This window comes from Protopterus annectens, chromosome 13.part0 (genome assembly GCF_019279795.1).
Source record: "Protopterus annectens isolate FY-2018-M chromosome 13.part0, PAN1.0, whole genome shotgun sequence".
NCBI lineage: Eukaryota > Metazoa > Chordata > Ceratodontiformes > Protopteridae > Protopterus > Protopterus annectens.
In genome coordinates this window covers 1,205,850,791-1,205,872,326 of record NC_056747.1, presented here as the reverse complement: position 1 = coordinate 1,205,872,326, position 21,536 = coordinate 1,205,850,791, and the positions used below count along the sequence as shown (strand labels likewise).

At 43.6% G+C, this 21,536-nt stretch overlaps 1 protein-coding gene across 1 annotated transcript in view; it reads left to right on the top strand.

Annotated features, from left to right (window-relative positions):
* The window catches only part of TANC2 (tetratricopeptide repeat, ankyrin repeat and coiled-coil containing 2), a 2,676,984-nt gene that overhangs the window by 39,835 nt on the left and 2,615,613 nt on the right, over positions 1–21,536 (top strand). The window contains exon 2 of the mRNA XM_044055212.1: positions 21,184–21,363. Coding sequence (XP_043911147.1) covers positions 21,255–21,363 — 109 coding nt within the window. The 5' untranslated portion in view covers positions 21,184–21,254. The remainder of the gene's footprint in view (positions 1–21,183; positions 21,364–21,536) is intronic.

Here is a 21,536-nt window from a genome sequence, read left to right as displayed (position 1 = left end):
CAATTGTCTTGCCTGTGGAAAGCAAATACCTCACAGAGATTTTCATTCTTACTGCATCACCTGTTAGGTCCAGACCACGACTTACCTTGCTGTCGGTTTTGTGCCTTGTTTAACGCCCAAACCATTTATTGTCGGGCTCTCTTTGTCGCTAAATTCTTTCACTCTTGATCTCCATATTCTGAAATGGCTTTGGTAAGCCATCCAACTACCGTTGTTCTGAAAAAAATGTAAGGATAAAGACAGAGACAGACCTGATAGGTCCAAGGCTGCCGGCGACACTTCTGTTAAGCTAGTCACCAGTCCGCCAGCACTCAGTGAGGTGCTTTCGCAGCCCCTGATGCCCGCTTCAGTGGATTTGAAGGCCTCTACCGAGACCCATTCGGTGTCCGGTATACCACGAGACTCTTCGACTATGGTACATGCGGATGTCTCTACCTTGGATGGGTATGGAGCCACTGTGCAGGCACTGGCTTCTGAGGCAGTTCTTCACTCAACCGATGTTTGACTCAAACCACCGACTTTTTTAACCAAAACTACTGAGTTTCTTACGCCTAGAAAACCGACAACCAACTCGCATGCACCTGCTCCCATGACACAAAAATAAATGCTTAGAATGGCAGAAGACCTTATTACGCTGATTAGGGGAAGTCAGCCTTCCCTTGCTAAGAGAAAGAGACCGTCCCTTACAGCTTATGAAGACCAGGAGTCCGATGACTGAGATTTCTGTCTATGAAGACATGCCCTTATCTTCTTATGAGGATTCAGATGCAGAGGAATCCATTCCCTCTGCCTCCCCTCCAGAGGATTTTTCTTTTGGTGAAACCATGCATACCTTAAGAGAGCATTTCCACTGGGAATGCCAAAACTATCCTCAGTCCAAAAGAGACTCTCAGAATTCCTAGAGTTGCCTCAGCACAGGTCTTTAGCAATACCCCCTGTCCTGGATGTTGTTGTTGATGTTTTATGGAGTCTAGTCTTACTCCTGACACTTTACCTCCTGCCCCTAGGAAACCAGACAGGTACTACAGAGTACCTGACACTCACAAATTTCTTTTCAAGAATCCTACTACTGACCCAGAGATCATTTCCCAGGAGCCTAAAGATATCAAGGCTACTACAGCCAAGAATCCCTCCCCTTCAGACAGGGATTCCAGAGCTTTGGTCAAATGGAGTAAGAAGGTGTATACCTCTGCAACTCTTGCTATTAGGGCATTGGATTGTCAGTTTCACATGCTGAAGTACAAGCTGCATATTATGGAACTTATTAAACAAAAATTGGCAACCTTTGCAGACTGTGCAGAAAATAAAGAATTGCAGGAGCTTATGCACTCTGCAAGTCAAGTCAGTAAGCATACTTTGCAGTGTGGCTTTGATGCCCTAGAAGCATCTTGCCAGGCAGTGGTCACAAGATCTGTACTGAGAAGACATGCTTGGCTCAAGGAGCAGAACTTGTCAAATCAAAGTTACTAGAGGCTCCTTTGAACAAGGACAGTTTGTTTGGCACCAGAGCAGAGGAGGTTCTTAAAAAGATGGAAGAAAAAGCTAAGTCTATGCAGACTGTTAAAGAATTCTTGCAAGTGCAACTCCCTAGATTCAGTAGGCATTGCACTTGCAACCACTGGTCCTTTCCAGCCCCCCTCCAGGCCTTCTCAAACTAGACGCAGGGGAAACAGACCACCCAGACTACAGTCTCAGGGTATGCAGAGATCTAAGCAATGGAGTGCGCCCACCCCTAAAGCAGGGAGTGGTAAGCCACCTCCTTATGGAAAAAACTCACAATGGCTTCTTTACTCCATTCCCCAGCCCTGCCCAATTGCTTGCACCCCTAGGAGAAAAACTTGCCCTTCATGCAAAAACTTGGATGTCCATCACACAGGACCGGTGGGTCCTCAAAATTGTCTCCCAGGGGTACAAATTTTATTTCCATTCACTGACAACCCCAAGCAGGTTACCAGACCCTCCTCTAAACCAGTGGGCAGAGGCTCAAAGCAAAGTAGCTTCCCTGCTCAATATCAGAGCTATTCAGCCAGTTTCAGTAGAACAGAGGGGTCAAGGATTCTACTCCAGACTCTTCCTGGTACCCAGGAAAGAGGGCTGTTGGCACCTAATCCTGGCTCTTTCATTTCTCAACACCTTCATGGTGGTACCAAAATTCAAAATGCTTACCCTGCAACAGCTTCTTCCTATGCTAGCCAAGGATTCCTGGTTAGTCACCCTAGACTTAAAAGAAGCCTATCTGCACATCCCATAAGGGAGTCATGCAGGAAGTATCTACATTTCAGACCAGCATCTATGCATTATCAGTTCTCCGCACTTCCATTTATCTTATCTACTGTGCCCAGAGTTTCACAATATGCCTGGCTCCAGCCATTGCATACTGCAGGCAGAGAAATATCCAAATTTTCCCCTACTTGAACGACTGCCTGATTCAGGCGGACAGTCAGGAATTGCTGTTGTAGCACCTGACATTTGTGAAACACCTTCTCACTTCCTTGGGGTACACCATCAACAAAAAGAAATCAAAACTGGTACCCAGTCAAAAGATTGTATTCCTGGGAGCAAGCTTGGATACAACATCCCAGATGACATTTCTCTCTTCAGAAAAACAAGTCTGTCTGACAGCCTACTTCAAACAAATGGCCACCAGAACCCAGCTATCTGCAAGAAAAATACTGCAGGCCATAAGTTTCATGGCCTCATGTATACTGCTAATTCCATATGCAAGACTGCATATCAGGAAACTTCAATGGTACTGACAAGTCTTTGGTGCCAACATTCTCAGGACCTGGAAACAGTAATTCCTATCATACCCTGTCTAAGGACAGAGTTTCTTTGGTGGGCAGAAGCATGCTACCACAACAAGGGACTGCCCTTTTCTCAACCCCACGCTGCCCAGAACCTAACCACAGATTCATCAGACTATGCCTTGGGAGCACACATGGATGGAAAATGCATATAGGGCCACTGGAGCCCAAGTTAAATTTATCTGCACATCAACCAAAAAGAGATGCTAGCTGTGCAGAATGCCCTGACAGCTTTCAGATCCCTACTCTTTCCAGGACAACTACTAATAAAAACAGACAACACCATAGTTATGTGGTACATCAAGCAGGGGGGAACCCACTCTGCAGGTTAGCCATGGCCCTGTGGCACATGGCCTTGGACATGCAAGTCCGTCTGCAAGCTCAATTCCTGTCAGGCAAACAAAACTCACTGGAAGATGACTTAAGCAGAAATCTCCTAGACCCACACGAGTGGCAATTGGAGCCCAGCGCCTTCCACCTTCTGATTCAGAAATGGGGGACCCCAGAGGTGAATCTCTTTGCCTCCCCCTACAACCACCAGCTCAGCAAATTCTGCACCAGGAATCCTCACAGCAGGGGCTGGAAAGTGGATGCCCTGGCTTTTCAGTGGGTAAATCTCTCAATCTATGCTTTTCCCCCTCTGCCCCTTCTCTCAAAAGAGTATTAATCAAGATAAGACAGGACAGACCAAGGACAATTCTGATTGCCCCAGACTGGCTATACCAGCACTGGTATGCACTCCTGCGCAGCCTGTCACCGGTGCTACCCTGGCACCTACACCAGAACCCAGCCCTGCTCTCTCAGCAGGAGGGACCGATTTTGCATCCACAACTGCAAACCCTAAATCTTGCAGCCTGGCTTATTCCTTGAATTCTCCCCCAGCAACCCTAAGCAAGCAGGTGCTGGATGTCATTCTTGAAGCCAGAAGACCCAGTACAAGATTATCCTATGTTAATAAGTGGAAAAGGTTCTGCTCCTGGATTCTATCTAAAGGAGAGGACACAACTCTGCCATCCCTTCCTCTAATCCTGGATTTCTTAGCAGATCTACTTCACAAAGGCCTGTTCTTCTCCTCCATTAAGATGCATGTCTCAGCCGTTTTGGCTCATTACAACACTGAGCCACCTCTCTTTTCGTACCCTCTTATCAAACAGTTCTTGAGAGGGGCAAACAACTTAAGGCCACCAAGGAGAGCACACACCCCTGCTTGGGACTTAACTTTGCACTGGAAAAGCTCACCCCCCCCCCTCCTTTGAACCTGCTGTGTCAGCAGACTTAAAATTCCTCTCTTGGAAAACAGCCTTGCTTCTAGCCATTACTTCAGTTGGAAGAGTGTCTGAGCTGCAAGCACTTAGGGCTGTGAAACCCTTCATTATTTTCCATGCTGACAGGGTTTCCCTCAGGACTAACCCTTCCTTCATGCCTAAAGTTGTGTCCATTGCGGCTCTCAACCAATCCATCCATTTGCCAACTTTCTTCCCTAATCCTCAAAATAAAGGGGAAAGGATCCTACACTCCTTGGACATGCACAGACAGCTTGGATTCTACCTTGATAGGACTAAGCCCTTCAGAAGATCTGATGAGTTACTTGTCAGCTTTGCAACAGGGGCAGAGGACAAGGCCATTTCAAAACAATTTCCAAATGGATAGCACATTGCATCCATTTCTGCTACAAGCACCATGGGAAACCAACCCCTCAGGGGGTCAAAACACATTCTACTAGGGCAACATCTACCTCTACAGCATTTCTCAGGGGAGTCCCTACCAGGGACATCCTGTAAGCTGCTACCTGGAGTTCAGTACATACCTTTACCAAGCATTGCCACCTGCCTATCTTTTCCAAATCCAGGGCAGGATTTGCAACAGCAGTCCTGCAATGCATACTAGCCAGCCCTAACTCTTCTTGACTGCCTCCATCTTCTTCAGCTTTGGGAATCCACCCATGTGATGACTACAACAGTTAAACATGAAGAACATAGTACAGTTGTGTACACTTGCCATAAATATAGATATTTGAGTGTATTCACTGTTGCAGTCTTGGTTTCCATCCCTCCAGCCCAATGTTTTCTCTCTCTCTCCTCTCTATGGCTATTGCTCACCCCTTTCAGTGGTATTGGTATTTACTCTTTAATGGTGGTGTTTTCCCCACTATAACTTGGCTACCTATGTGGGAGGCTCCTAACATTTGGGGCAAGAAAAACTGATTTAATGGCTTCAACTGCCTGTTTTTATACCCCTGACGACCTGACGCCAGTCCTGGACTGACAGCATCTGATGCAGAAATACTAAGTCTCTGGTGTTCAGGCTGACTGAGGGCTATCTGCAGGCAGGGAACCCAAGTGTGATGACTGCAACAGAGAATACACTCGAACATCTACATTTATGGTAAGTGTACACAACTGTACTTGTTATTTAAGACTGTTCTGAGGTTGAGATTTAGAAGGAGCAGATCTGAATTAGAGGCATTTTGAAAAGGGGAGTAGGGATGGGGATGTGTGCTAGAATGGATACAGGTGGTAAGAGAGGGACAGGAAGAAGACTGTGTTTGTTGAGGTCTGAGGTCATTGGTACATGGGTTAGGATGGATTTCAGCTCGAAGTTTAATTTGTGTAATAGAATGTAGGAGCAGGAGTTTTAGTTTAAATTTTAGAGGCTGTGGAATTTGGATGGTGTGTGTGTGTGTGTGTGTGTGTGTGTGTGTGTGTGTGTGTGTGTGTGTGTGTGTGTGTGTGTAGGTGTTTGAGAGTTAAGAGTAGAGAGGTTGTGTGACTGAAGAGCTGAGGGTTGATGCTACTATAAGCACAGAATTGTGAATGGTGTGTGAGTAGTGGATGAGTAGATTGGAGTGAATGGGTGGGGATAGTGAGGATTCTGGGAAGGTGGGCCTGGATTGGATGGGAGTGAAGGGGTGTGGTTTGGCTAGGTATAAATCAAATGAAAGTGGGTGTGGGTGGTAATGGGGGTAGGGTAGGGGAGTGGAGTGAGCATGTTAGCACGAGTCTCCGCGAGCTGCCTGTGATAAACTAAGAAAAACAGTCACTCGTGCAAGGAGAGAAGGCAAGTTTGCAGAGCAGCTAGTATACAGGTAAATGGAGTGGAAAAAGCTGACTAAGGCAGAGAGAAGTGGTAAGAACAGAAAAATAAATTGATTGTGAAGAGGGGGACTGTAGAGGGATAATTAGACCTTGTGGGACTTAGAGAAAGTGTAAGATAGGACGGGGAGGAGCTATGTAAGTAGGCAATACCAAGACATATTAAGCCACACTAAAAGCTAGAAAAAGTCAGAAAGCCAGAGAGTGGGTGAGGAGAGACAAGGCAGGAGAAGAGACCAGTAGTTAGCAAGAGACAGAAGTGTTGGAATTAAGGCTACAGAAAGAGTCGCTGAGAAGTGGAGACAGGGCTGGAGACCAGTCACAAAGTAGTGGGGTTCATTAGTTAATGGGGTACAGGCAACTGCCATTCCAAGTAGCAAGCTTCCTTACAGTTAGACAGGGTTTAAACAGAAAAAGTAATAAAACACCTCAACTGTTTAAGGCAGTGGATAACGTGGAGACCTGCATAGTTGCAGTTTCTTGTTTGGTTTCTGCAGAAGAGAGAGACATTGGCCCTGCGACTATCTCAATTGCAGTGAAAAGCAGGGTAAACAGCAGGAAAGGAATAGTTGGACAACTAGGGAGAAAAATTAACATTATTAGGATGTTATTGTAGAACTGGGGAGAGAAATCAAGATATGGTAACACTACAGCACATGAAGCATTTGTTTACCTTTACAAAAATGAAACTGGCAACAGCAGCACTAAATCAACAACAGGGATACAACTAGGACGCTAGGTTCTTGGGAGGCAAGAGAGACAAGATTGTGGGGTCTAGTTGTAAAGGTAGTTAACAGAGGTACTATGGGTAAGCAGTAGTATCAATATAGCTGTAACACTAACTTAGAAGCAGAGTTATCCAGAACAGTGGTAATTATACAATATCATTATTCAGGAAACATATCAAATATAAAACATACACTTAGCGGTAGTACCGGTATGTAAATTGCGTGTAATTAAACTACACAACATGCAAATGCTTATAAGCAGTAAAATGATTCTGGTCTAGTACCCATTTCAACATTATCTCCACAGTTAAAACTCTCTTAGAAACAGCACTAGTTCAGATAGTTTCTCATCTAGTACACATTTAAATGCAGGTGCTTAAATATAGGAAAGTGACTCTGGTCTGTGAAGGAGTTTTAAAAATTATCACCATAACTGAAACTCTCTAGACAGCAACATAAGTTCAGTTAATCCCGCTAAAAACATACCAGAGCAAATTCACAGTTAACTTCACAGGTAAAAACAATTTACAGTTTGTACAAGAAATCAGGGCAACAGTTTCCAAGCATGTACAGACTGCTTACAGGGAGAGCACTCTACCAGGGAGGCTGCACCACGAGGGAAATGGGAGTACAGGTGTGGTGGAGTTTGTCTGAGTGTAGTTATTTTTAAAAATGGTGGCCGCAAGGATCGCAGGCAGATAAAACCTTTTTCCGGATGTAGAGGGATGGCTGGGGCGGGGCGAGCAGCTTATTTTCTGGTTAGTGCTAGCCTCAGAGAACTGCCTGTGATAAACTAAAAAAAAACAATATTAATACAAAACAAATTATAGCAACATTTTTCCTGCATTATACACATGATTTATTTTTAGCAATTATAATTCACTCCAACATTACATGTATTGCTGAATTCTTACCTTCCATTAAACAACACTCCTCCTCCTGATCATTATTATTCACAGATCACAGTTATTTCTATGTAGTTTGCTGCTTCTGTCTTCTAAACGTTCTACCTCTGGTTCTTTTATACCCTGTGATCATAAGTATCGTGACTTAATGTAGGACCTCTCACTGACGTTTGGGAAATGTGCACAATGTTGGGAACAAACTGCTACACAACTAAAACTATGCTGTAAAATATTACACATTTTCTGTTCCACTACTTTTCGCTTCATAGCTAGAAACATTTTTATATTTGTGTGACTGTGGCGTACAACTGATATCTTTTGCTCAAGCAAAAGTGCATTTAAACTACATATATCAGTCTGCACATTTGTCCATCTAGCAGATGACAGCACCTATCGCTTTGTCCTGATGGAGCTTTTCATTTGGTTCCCAGTACAGTGCAAGGCAACACTGCTGTTTGGGAGTAGAATTATTTAAAATCAAACTTTGCCCATGTGCACCATTAAAAACTAAACTAGTTGTTGGACAACAAACTTAGAGATGGTCTTAATGAATCTAACACTTTCTAGACCCCATTATTAACCTTCCATAGGAGAAAGTTTTTTTTTTCTAAACTTGGACCATTTACCTGGAACTACTTCCCTAAAAGAGCATCTCTTAAAGGAAAACCTGCCTTTACTTGCTTAAGAAGTAATGATTAAATCAGGTGCAGTGTGTCAACCCACTTCTGAAACTGGATCATTATATGTTGTCACTTTTTAGCCTCAGTTGCAAAGGATTAAATATCAAGTGTTGCCTCATTGATATAAATGCCCTGCTTGCTTGTGTAAATATATCAGTTTTGTATAATTTGTAATTTGATATATAATTGTTGTACTATGTGGCATATACTACATAGGTCATAGGTGAAAAGGGCCTGCCAAACAGTCTACTTAACCGGTTAACAAAATAGAACTATACAAATAAAACAAATATCTGTCTTCTCTCTCTAAAAGGGCCTTTGCTCTATGAGGAATACTCCATTTCATAAAAAGAAAAAGGAAATATGATTGTCCTGTTTTACTTGTGATATAATCTTTTGACCATACTTCCCTTTTATGCATAAATATATATTCTTGTATAGTTGAGTCCAGAACTTGACTCTGTATTACAACATATAAACTCATAGACATGTTGATGTTTAAAACCTTGGTCTTTTTTGATTATTATGCTTATTTTATTTTGATGTTTAAATAAGATGTACTGTACTGTACTAATACTGGTTTGATTTTATGCATTAAATTATATGACAGAAAATTAAGAATGATTACAGCTTTTTCAGCAAAAGAGCATTATTAGCTCATCTTTATTTCTGGATCCCTAGTTGCAGTTTAATGCAGATCTAATTAGCAAGCTGACAAATATTTGCACCAGTAAACCAGAAAAATAGTTGCTTGCCACTAACTGTAATAACTGCAGATGGTGCTGATATTTTGCCAATGACACTATGCCTAGTGTGTGTTGTGGATGGACATTTAATGTTAAATCCCTTTCAGCAGCCGTAAAGGCATATACCCTACTACAGCTCTTAAAATGAGCTGCAGCTTAATTAGGTCATCAGACAGACAACATCAGGCTTGCCCTCCTTAGGATTGTCAGAAAGCTTCAAAACTTAGTCTTTAAAATAGTTATTTTTTAATTAAAAAAACATACTGTATGCACAAAGCTTTCTATAGTGTGGTTTTAGTTTATGGTGTACTGTTATTCCTCCATGTGTACCACAGTCTAATCTGGTATTCCTGTTCCTGGGGCTTTGTTAATTTTTAATGATTTGCTAAACAGTGCATGTGAAGTTGCTCTGTCTCACCGTTCATTCTTACAGATGGGTCCAGAGCCGATCCTCGGCTTCGAGTCGGCCAACTGCAAAGCTCGAGGTCTTCAGACAGCTCGAGGCCAAGTCCCTATCCCATGATGCACCTTGTTCTAGTTTGCCGCTGCAACAGGTCACTGGTTTCTTCACAGCTAGGGCCATTATAGTTTTTTTCTTCTAGAAAAAGTTTATCTTTATAAACTTTCATAATAGTTTTTCAGTTTAAGAACTATTAGAGCTAGTGTGTAGTGTAACTTTTGATAGTCTTTTTATAGCCTTTTTGGCCTTCGTTTATCAGGCCTTTAGTATCTCCCTTCCCTTCTTTTTGGTGTGCCTTTTTATAGCTTAGAAGAGTGTTAAGTAGTTTAGAAGTGTGTTAGTAGAAATTTATAGCTTATTAGAGTGTGTTTCTAGAACATTATCAGTTAGATTCTATTTAGCGTTATAGAGCCCATTTTTTTAAGGGCTGCTTACTATTTAAAATAATTGTGTGTTCATTGAATTTGTTGAACACTTGTGTGTGCGCGTGTGTTTTAATATACCTTTATTACAGGTTTTCTTGTGTGCATTTAGATTTTTCTCATGGCTGACCAGGATAAGGAGAAACAACCCAAGTGTGGGTTTAAAAAATGTCCAAAGTGTGGACAGAAAATGTTTGTGACTGATGGCCTTGATAATTGCGTTTACTGTTTGGGTGCTTTGCACTTGAGAGTTGCTCCATCTGCCATTCTTTTAGTAGCCGCGTCCTACATGAAAGAAAAAGAAAGTTAATTGACAGAGGGCTATTAAAATCATCCTTTCAAGAAGCTTTGGGCTACCATGATAAAGCTGGTAAATCCACCAAATCTTCCAAGTCCTCTAAGTCTTCATCATCAGAGCATAGAGTTGTGGATCCGACAATATCAAAAAAATCTTCGACGTCTGCTCCATAGCCTACGGAGCCAAGCTTCTTATCCTTTCAGGGCTGGTCCCCAGTCCTAGAACTGGTCTCTGCAGTACTGAAGTCACCAGTCTTACAAATCAGTACCACCCTTGATCCATTCATCTCAGTCCTCGATAAGCCTATCTGATTTGGATGTGGATCGTGTGGTGCAGAAGTTGTTACAGGCACCGATGTTTGCAAAATTTTTATCGGTTCCAACCCAAGTGGTTTTGAAACCAAAAACTGTTCCTCCATCCACTTCTTTTCCTCCTCTGAGCCATACCAGTCCATCGGAGCCGGAGGAGTTGGACCTGATGATTGCGGAGCCTTCGGAACCGATGCCTACTCCATTGCCATCGGTTCCGATTACTCAGACTTCCTCGGTGCCTATCAAGGAGTCTAGGAGCCAACACTCGCCAGTCGGGTCTTGGGTGGTTAGTCGGACCGATCTTTTGATTCCGACTTTACTTCTTGGGGCTTTGGCTCTGATGAGTTTGGCTACTACCTCTGGATCAGAGCCCACTGTTCCGATGCCGAGGGAGTCATCTGTTTCTTCAGACCTAGGATTTTCTCCCACCAGAGAAGCGGTGCCATGAGGAGAGTTATGTCCCCCAGGACATCCACAGCTTCAGGACCAACCACCTCTTCCCCTAAAGCACCTGTGTCCACTTCTGCCTCACAGATCCCTTTGAAGCGTAGAGACCCTGAGCCTCGGGAAGGCCCCACTGGGCGGTCCCTGCTCTTCTGAGACCTCTCCAGAAGCTCCCACTGATGAGGTTCCCAGGAAGATAATTTTCAAGAGGAAGCATCTAGATTCCCCACAGGAATCTATCACCTCAGACACCGACTTGGATGAGTCAGAAGGGTCCCCCTCTGAGGATGTCCCATTTTCAGATATCTTGGAAACTCTAAAGCAGAGGGATGGCTGGAAGCCCTCCAACCCTACTGCGGATGAGTCTGTCCTCCTGAAAGCTTTTGGGTCTCAGCCCTCCACCTCTTGGGTGTCTCCACCCTTCAGTGAGCTTATGGAGCTGGTCTCACGAAGGGCGTGGGAGTCTCCGGACACCATGGAGTCTGTCCCTAGGAGGCCTAATAAATTTATTTCTGCCCCCCACAATAAGACTTTTCTCACGAAGGGAGTGCCTGTTGATGCCATGGTGTTGGCAGCAGCCACCAAAAAGGAGATGTCAGAAACTTCTTCCTCTGTCTAGCCTCCTAACAGAGACTTTAGGATCATGGATAGATACGGGAAGCGCATGTTTAGTTCAGCAACTTTTGCTATGCGTTCACTGAACTATCCCACGTGTTTCACGAGACTGCAAAGAGATCTCCTAAAAGGGCTTGGAGATGCTGTACAGGGTACGATAGCTGAGGGAGTCGACAAGGTTGCTTCCCAGCTTGCTACTCTTAATTCTGTAGTGAACTCTTCCATTCGTCTGATTTCATATGCAGCTGATGGAACAAGTAAGGCAGTGGGTGCAGGTATAGCTCTTAGGAGACATGCCTGGCTGTGCTTATGGTCCTTTGCGGAGCCCTTTAAATCATCCTTTGTAAACACCCCTTTTGATGGTTCATCTCTTTTTGGGCCCAAAGTTAAGGAAACTCTTACCAGGTGTGAGCAGGAAGGAAAGACTCTGCCGTCGGAGTCCATTTTTCCACCCCTGGTAGACCCTACCCCAAAGGTCAAAAGGGAGGAAAGATGTGGTTCCGAAAAGCCTAAGGAGCCTTTCTGGACACACATGATGAACCCCCCTCCAGGGGCAGATGAGGGGGCAATAATGGAAGATGCCGCCTTCACAGCAGAGGGGTTCCGCAAAATCAGGGCGACCGAGACCAGTTCTTTGGGAAACCCTACCAGCGCTCCCAAAAGGAGTCCTGACTGTCCTACTCTGGAGGCGGTCAGCGGTTGCTTATCTTTGTATCCAGATGCCTGGCTAAAAATAACAAATGACAAATGGGTACAAAGCATAATATCTGGAGGATATATTCCCTTTGCCACTCCACCCTCCCCTTGATAACAAAAATCCCGGACATCCCACCCAGTTGCAGGGAACAAGCAACATTAGAAATCCAAAGGTTGCTACAGAAAAGAGACATCCAACTGGTCCCAGCAGACCAGATAGGATCCGGACTTACTCAAGATTCTTTTTAGTTCCAAAAAAGACAGAGGACTGGAGACCTGTTTTAGACCTCAACAGACTAAACAGATCGGTCAAGAAGGAGAAGTTCCAGATGGTCACGCTACAGTCGATACTTTCCTTTTTAGAGAAAGACAATTGGATGTGCTTGATGGATCTCCAGGATGCATACTACCACATAAAAATGGCCAGACCATCCAGGGATCATCTGTGCTTCCGGCTGGGACTAAAGTCTCACTAGAGCCTCCAGAGTGTTCACCAAATGTATGACAGTGGTCATAGCTCAACTGAGGCGTTTGGGATTCCAGGTGTTTCCGTACTTTGACGATTGGCTCCTCACCGCCACCACCACCAGGCATCAGCTTATACAAGCCAGGGACACCATGCTTATTCTTTGCAATCAACTGGGGATTACCATAAACTTAAAAAAATCTGCCTTATCGCCTTCGCAACATATTGTGTTTATCGGACCAGATTTGGACACCACCATCACTACTTTTAATCTTATTCCAGAAAGGATATCGGTACTTTGACATCAAATTCTGAACCTCATATCCAGAGAAAAGGTGCCAGCCTCAGATGTGCTAAAATTGTTGAGGACGATGGTGGCTGCAATAATAGCAATTCCTTTGGGTCGTATGTACAAGCAAATTCTACAGTGGCTCCTGTTCACACAATGGTCCTGTCAAGAACTCCCAATGTCTCATCTCATCATTCTAACAAACTCTTTCAAAAAGGATCTTTGGTGGTGGTTGACCTCTCTCCAAGTAAAGATAGGTCATCCTTTTATCCTACTCTCACCATCGGCCACTGTTACCACGGATGCTTCTCTGATTGGTTGGGGGGCATTTTCAGGGAAGAACAGCCCAAGGCACATGGCCCGAACTAGAGACACATCTGCATATCAATTTCCTGGAGATGAGAGTGGTACTCTTGACATTGCCGTACTTTCAGGGCTCTCTCCCTCTGGGGACAATTGCGATTCAGATGGGCAATGTCATTGGTCTGGTATATAAACAAACAAGGAGGAACCAGGTCCTATCCTGTTTGTCAAGAGGCACTAACAGTGTGGCAGTGGGCTACCTCCACCCAGCACTTTGTGATAGCAACGCAAATCCCAGGGAAATCCAACGTGATAGCGGACTGAGCAGGGCAATCTTGTTGCCTCATGAGTGGTCCCTCAAAGAAGAAATAGCGGAAAGAATATTCCGCAGATGGGGCCAGCCTTGCTGCAATCTCTTTGTATCCCCCATGAACACAATATGCAAAAGCTATTTTGCCCTAATCCCCCCTCTGAGAGATGCCCCAAGGGACGCACTCGTACACGGTTGGCCTCCAGTCTCCTTTATGCCTTCCCACCAATACTGCTGATATCCAAAGTGTTACAGAAAGCTAAAGCCCTGGGAAGGACCATCATTCTTATAGCCCCTCACTGGCCTCGTTAGATTTGGTTCCCCTTTCTTTGACCTCATCTGTTGGAAGAGCCTTGGATTCTAGACCCAGTTCCAGACCTGATGCACTCATCAGGGCCTCTTCATCCCCTAAAAATGACAGCTTGGCTGCTCCAATTCCCAACATAGCCAGGTTCCATAACCTCTCAAATGAAATGCAACATATTTTAATATCTTTTCATAAATCATTTGCTAGGAAATTATACCTCAGCAAACGGAAGAGATTTTTCGTATGGGCTTGTCAAAATAACATTGACCCTTACCCTAGCCCCTATTTCCTCCATACTAGAGTTTTTGACTATGCTTTTCAACAAGGGAGCAGCTGCAGCCACCATTCGTGTGCAGCTCGCTGCAATCTCTAATTTTCATCTTGGTACTGAAGGCTTTAATGCAATGTCACATAAGCTATCCAAAGCATTTCTCAAAGGGACCTTCCACCTGAGACCACCCATCAAATCCCCTTATACACCTTGGAATCTAAATTTTATGCTTTCACGCATCATTCTTCCACTGTTTGAGCCAACTTCTTCATGCGATTTGAAATATGTCTTGGAAGACTACATTTTTAGTAGCCATCACATCTGCCCAAAGAGTTTGAGCTACAGGCCTCGTCTATAAACTCCCCGTATCTGATTTTTCATTCTGATAGAGTTTCACTATGAACAAATCCTTCATTCTTACCTAAGGTTTGTACTGAAGCTAACCTTAATCAAGCCATAGAATTACCGATGTTCTTTGTGTTTCACTGTTGCAGTCATTGCATCTGGGTAATCTGCTGACAGGTTGCCCTCAGTCGGCCAGATTAAGAAAGTCTTGGGTCCTGCGTCAGTTGCTGTCCCTTCTTCCATGACGTCAGGTCGTCAGGGGTATAAAACATGCAGCTGATGCCATTACATCAGTCTTTCTTGCTGCAGGGTGCCCGAAGCAGAAGCAGTTTGCAAGTGCTGGTCGGCCGACTCCTGAAATGTTCGTTTTCGAGTTTCAGAACCGAAGTCTTCAACTAAAAGCTAAGTACCCCATTGGGGAAACTTTTTTCTTGCTCCTTACCAATGTCAGTAAAAGTTAATAATTGTATTACTTGTGGGAAGCAAGTACCTCATAAGGATTTTCATTTGTACTGTATTCCTTGCCTATGCCTTTCTGTCGGTTTTGTGCTAAATTTAATCAACGCACTATTAAACGTCAGTATATTTTTGCTTCTAAATATTTTGGCTCAAGATTGAACTATCCAGAAATGTTGTCAGTTAGCAATCCGACTACTGGAATACCTAAAAAACACAAAGAAAAAGACAGAGACAGACGGTCAAGGTCCAAAACCGACAACGAAGCTTCTCCAAAGCCAGTTGCCAGTTCGCCGGTACTCAGTGAGGTGCTTTTGCAGCCCTTGATACCCTCTACTTTTGATTCGCAGGCCTCTACTGAGACCCATTCGGAGTCCGGTATGCTGTGAGATACTTTAAGTATTGAATCCGCGGATGTCTCTACCTTATATGGGTCCGGAGCTGCTGAGCAGGCACCGGCTTCTGAGGGTGTTTTCAGGCCTAAAGATTTGTATATTAAACAGACGCCATCTTCAAAACTAAGGCCAAAATCTACTTCTATGTCTAAAAAACTGATGCTTGGGCCACGTGTACCAGCCCCAATACCTAAAAAACAAATGATCAAAATGGCTGAGGATTTAATTACCTTGATCAGGGGTTTCCAACCCCCTCCTGCCAAGAGGCCTAGGCAAGACACTGATTATGAATCTTCGAATCAGGTTTCTATTTCTTCTGATTCCTCTTCTGATCAGGAATTATCTATTCCCACTTATGAGGACTGTGATGCAGAAGATTCCATCCCTTCTGCTTCTCCTCCTGAGGATTTTTCTTTTGGAGAAACTTTGCATACCTTAAGGGAACGCTTTCACTGGGAGAGTCAGGATTTCTCAGAATCTAAAAAGAAACTTAGGGATTTCCTTCTTCTTCCTCAGCATAGGCCTTTGGCTATACCTCCTGTTCTAGACATTGTTGATGATGTTTTCTCAGAATCCAGTATGGCTCCTGATTCCCTACCTCCGGCTCCTAGTAAGCCAGACAGATGTTACAGGGTTCCTGACTCCCACAAATTCCTCTTTAAAAACCCTACTGCTGACCCTGAAACCATTTCTCAGGGTCCCAAGGGTGTTAAGGCTTCTACTGCTAAAAATCCTACCCCTTGTGATAGAGATTCCAGGGCTCTGGATGGATGGAGTAAGAAGGTTTACACGTCTGCAACCTTGGCAATCAGGGCTTTAAACTGTCAATTTCATATGCTTAAATATCAACCGCATGTCATGGGCTTACTTAAACAGAAAATTATGTTGATTTCTGACTGTGTGGAAAATAAAGATTTGCAGGATTTATTGCATTCAGCTGAACAAGTTGGAAAACGTACTTTGCAATGTGGTTTTGATTCCTTGGAGGCCTCTTGCAGGGCTGCTGTAACTGGATCTGTGATAAGAAAGCATGCTTGGCTCAAGGAGCAAAATCTGCCTGACCATGTTAAAGCAAAATTGCTGGATGCTCCTTTACAACAGGATAGTCTATTTGGTAATAAGGCAGAAGATGTTTTGAAAAAGATGGAAGATAAAGCTAAATCTATGCAAACTGTAAAAGATTTCCTACAAGTGCAGCCACCCAGGTTCAGTAGGCACTGACCTACTAAGAACTGGTCCTTTCCAGTACTCATCAGAGCCGCTCAGGTCAAACCCAGACATTCCAAAGGCTCCAGGGGTCAGTCACAAGGAACTTGGAGAACAAAGCAGTGGGGTGCCTCCACCTCCAAATCTGAAAGTAACAAGGCACCTTCTTACGGTAAACAGTCTTAATGACTTTCCGCTGCATTCACCAAGCACTTATCTTTTGGCCACCCCTTTGAGGGGAAAACTGGCACTTCATGCACGAAACTGGCAACTGATTACCCAGGACAAGTGGGTTTTAAATATAGTATCCGAGGGATACAGATTTCATTTCCACACATTGCCAATTCCAAATGGATGGCTAGATCTGCCTCCAAATCAGTGGGCAGAGGCCCAGAAACAAGTTATGTCCCTCATGAATATGGGGGCTATTCAACCAGTTCCAGAAAAGGGACAAGGTTTTTATTCAAGACTTTTCCTGGTACCCAGAAAAGACCAATCATGATGTCCAATTCTGAACTTATCAATTCTAAACACATTTCGGGACATTCCAAAATTCAAGATGCTAACTCTACAACAGTTACTACATATGCTAGGCAAGGATGCCTGGTTGGTAATTCTAGACTTAAAATAGGCTTACCTGCATATCCCAATCGGGGAATCTTGCAGAAGATACTTCTGCTTCAAAGCAGACAATTTGCATTACCCATTCTCTGCACTGCCCTTTGGCTTATCTACTGCGCCCAGGGTCTTCACAAAGTGCCTGGCACCAGTAATTGCATTTTGCAGGCAAAGGAATATTCAAATTTATCCGTACGTGGACAATTGTCTAATTCAGGCAGAAAACAAGGACACTCTTCTAAAACATCTGGTGTTTGTAAAACGACTTCTAACTTGTCTAGGGTACACCATAAACGAAAAGAAATCACAACTGGTACCCTCTCAGATAATTATATTCCTGGGTGCAAGCTTGACTACAACTGCCCAGATGACTTACCTTACGCCAGAAAAACAAATTCAATTGATGATTTACTTCAAACAGGTGGCCACAAAAACCCAGCTATCTGCAAGACAAATTCTGCAGGCCTTGGGTTTCATGGCCTCCTGTATTCTAATAATTCCATATGCAAGACTGCATATGAGGAAACTTCAATGGTACCTAAAAAGCTTATGGAGTCAACATTGTCACAGTCTGGAAACAATGATTCCTATCGTACCTTGCCTGCAGCTACAGTTCCTATGATGGTCAGAGGCCTGACATCAAAGCAAGGGGCTGTCATTCATTCCACCCCCTGCCGCTGAAACCCTGACTACAGACGCATCAGACTATGCTTGGTGGGTGCATCTGGCAGGGAGATGCATTCAGGGCCAATGGAGCCCAAATCAAATGAACCGACATATCAACCAGGAAGAGATGCTAGCTGTACAGAAAGCTCTGACAACCTTCAAGGACTATCTTCATCTAGGACAACTACTGATAAAGACAGACAACACCACAGTCATGTGGTACATAAACAAGCAGGGGGGGTACCCATTCCTACCCCCTTTGCAGACTAGCCATGGCATTGTGAAACACGGCCTTGACTTATCAAATACATCTACAAGCTCAATTCCTGCCAGGAAAATACTCTGACCGACGAACTAAGCAGAAATCTTATGGACCCACACGAGTGGAAACTGGATCTACAAATCTTCAGCATGTTGACACGCAAATGGGGGGGCCCAGATATAGATCTTTTTGCCTCATCCCAAAACTATCAGTTGGACAAATTCTGCACAAGAATTCATCACAAAAAAGCTTGGAAAGTGGATGCTCTGTCCTTCCGCATGAAAAACCTCAGTCTGTGCATTTCCTCCTCTGCCTCTGCTCTCCAAGGTCTTACTAAAAGTCAGACAGGAAAAAACAAAAATTATTCTGAATGCTCCAGACTGGCCTCGCCAACACTGGTACCTGCTCCTACACAATATGTCGCACCTTTCTCCATGGTACCTGCCTCAGACACCTTACCTACTGTCTCAGCAGAACTATCAAATTCTGCACACTCAGCTCCAAACTCTGAATCTTGCAGCATGGCTAATCAACTAATTTCACCAGTTACATCTCTCAGTAAACCTGTGATGGATGTCATTTTGGAGGCTAGAAGGCCTAGTACTAGAAAATCTTATGCTGATAAATGGAAACGATTCTGTGCCTGGAACCAAGCACAAGGAATAAGCATAGCAATGCCGAATGTTCCTCAGATTCTGCAGTATTTAACTGAGATGCTTCACAAGGGCCTGTCTTTTTATTCCATAAAAATCAATGCCTCTGCCATTTCAGCTCATTACAACACAGAGCCTCCCCTCTTTTCTCATCCTTTGCTAAAGCAGTACCTCAGAGGGGCCAAAAATTTAAGACCTCCCAGGAGAGCACCAACTCCTGCATGGGACCTCAATTTTGTTTTGGAAAACCTCACTGTACCTCATTTTGAGCCAGCTGCTACTGCAGACTTAAAATTTCTCTCCTGGAAAACATCTTTCCTTTTAGCAGTCACTTCAGCTAGAAGGATTTCAGAATTACAGGCTCTTATGGCAGTGGAGCCTTTCATTATTTTTCATCCGGATGGGGTGGCTCTCAGGACCAATCCATCTTTCATGCCTAAGGTGGTATCCAGTGTGGCTCTTAATCAGACCGTTCATCTGCCAACTTTCTTTCCCAATCTACAGAACAAAAGTGAGCGGATTCTGCATTCATTGGATGTACACAGACAACTTAGATTCTACTTAAACAGGACAAAATCTCTAGGAAAATCTGAACAACTATTGGTGGCATTTGCTGCAGGGGCAGAGGGAAAGGCTATTTCAAAACAGACTATTTCCAAATGGATAAGTCATTATATTCATTTCTGCTGTGTGCACCATGGTAAACCTATCCCCAAGGGGATCAGATCTCATTCCACCAGGGCTGCATTTTCTTATGCAGCCTTTCTCAGAGGGGTTCCTACCAGAGACATTCTAGAAGCTGCTACCTGGAGCTCAGGTCATACGTTCACCAAACATTACCATTTACCTCTCTTCTCTAAATCCAGAGCTGGCTTTGCCACTGCTGTCCTGCAGAGCCTTATAGCTGCTCCTAATTCTGTATAAATCCATCCTCCCAACCATAGCTTTGGGAATCTACCCAAATGTAATGACTGCAACAGTGAAACACGAAGAACATAGTACAGTTGTGTACACTTTCCATAAATGTAGATGTTTGAGTGTATTCACTGTTGCAGTCCTGGTTACCCACCCTCCAGCCCTCTGTTTTTGTCTTACTATACCTCTACTTTCTTTTACTATGTTTAAAAGCCTTTTTGGTGTGTGTGTATATATATATATATATATATATATATATATATATATATATATATATATATATATATATATATATATATATTGCTCCCCATTTGGGGGGCACCTGACATCTGGGGCAAGAAAAACTGATGTAATGGCATCGGCTGCATGTTTTATACCCCTGACGATTTGTTAATCAGGCTGACTGAGGGCAACCTGCCAGCAGATTACCTAAATGTAATGACTGCAACAGTGAATACACTCTAACATCTACATTTATGGTAAGTGTGCACAACTGTACTTTTTTTTCCCCAAACAGACCAATAACTTGGAATACATGCTGCACAAACGAGATGTTCACAGACAACTTTGATTTTACCTAGATAGAACCAAAGAATTTAGAAGATCTGAAGAACTTTTTGTTTCTTTTTTAGATACAAGAAAAGATAGACCTGTGGCAAAAACCACTCTGTCGAAATGGTTATCTGACTGCATCACCTTCACTTACTCAGCTCCCAATGTACCTATGCAGCACAAAATAAAAGCTCATTCAACCAGAGCTGTTTCCACAACTTCAGCCTTTACTACCAAGCTACCAAAAGATAGTATTTGTGCAGCAGCCACTTGGTCAAAACCTCATACTTTTATCACTCATTACAAAGTCGATAGGGCCTCCAGGGACAGGACTTCCTTTGGTTACACTGTCCTAAGAAACATATTCCCATGAGCCACCTGAGAAAGATGGTGCTTGGGATGCTACCCATCTATAAGAATGAACGGTGAGACAGAACAACTTCACATAAAGAAGTTATGTACTCACCATAACGTTTCATGTGAGTTTTTCATCTCGCCTTCATTCTTACGTCCCACCCTCCAACCCCCTCCAGGCTTTTTCGAGGACCGAGATTCAGGTTTTATCATGGTTGCTTTGTCTTTTCTATGGTTTCTTTACCTAAAATAGGGATAGAATGGCATATGGTATTGTTAGAGGCAGCAGACAAGATCTGAGGTAACACAAGGTGCATCATGGGATAGGGACTTGGCCTCAAGCTGTCTGAAGACCTCGAGCTTTGTAGCTGGCTGACTCGGAGCCGAAGATCGGCTCCGAACCCATCTGTAAGAATGAAGGCGAGTTGAACTCACATGGAACGTTATGGTGAGTACATAACTTCTTTTTTTGTTCAATTAAACAGTTTCTGTAAGATCTTAGTGAAATGCTACTTTTCATACAAGCATTTCACTTTAAAACATTTGCAAACTGTTTAGTAGCAGAGTTTTGAAAACTGATTATTAAAATGTTGGTCTTATTTTGTTTTTCTAAGGTGGCACCTCAGAGAACGACAGTGCATTTGAAGCAGACTACTCAGTTGCACCTCTTCCTGTGACTGAAGGAATGCAACACATCCGGATAATGGAAGGTATATCCCGCTCCCTCCCCTCTTCACCCCTACTCACACATCAGTCTATCAGCGTCCGGCTTCAACCAGTCAAGAAGTTAACAGGTACCAGTCTAATTATATATTTATCTGTTTATGCATGCTCTGTTAAACATTGATTTTAGGTTTCATGTCGCTTTTGTTGGACTTCAAATTACAGATTAGTTTGTTTGTGACGTTTATGTAGACTGATAGATGATTTTAACTGAATATGAAAACTGCGTAACTCCACTGACATG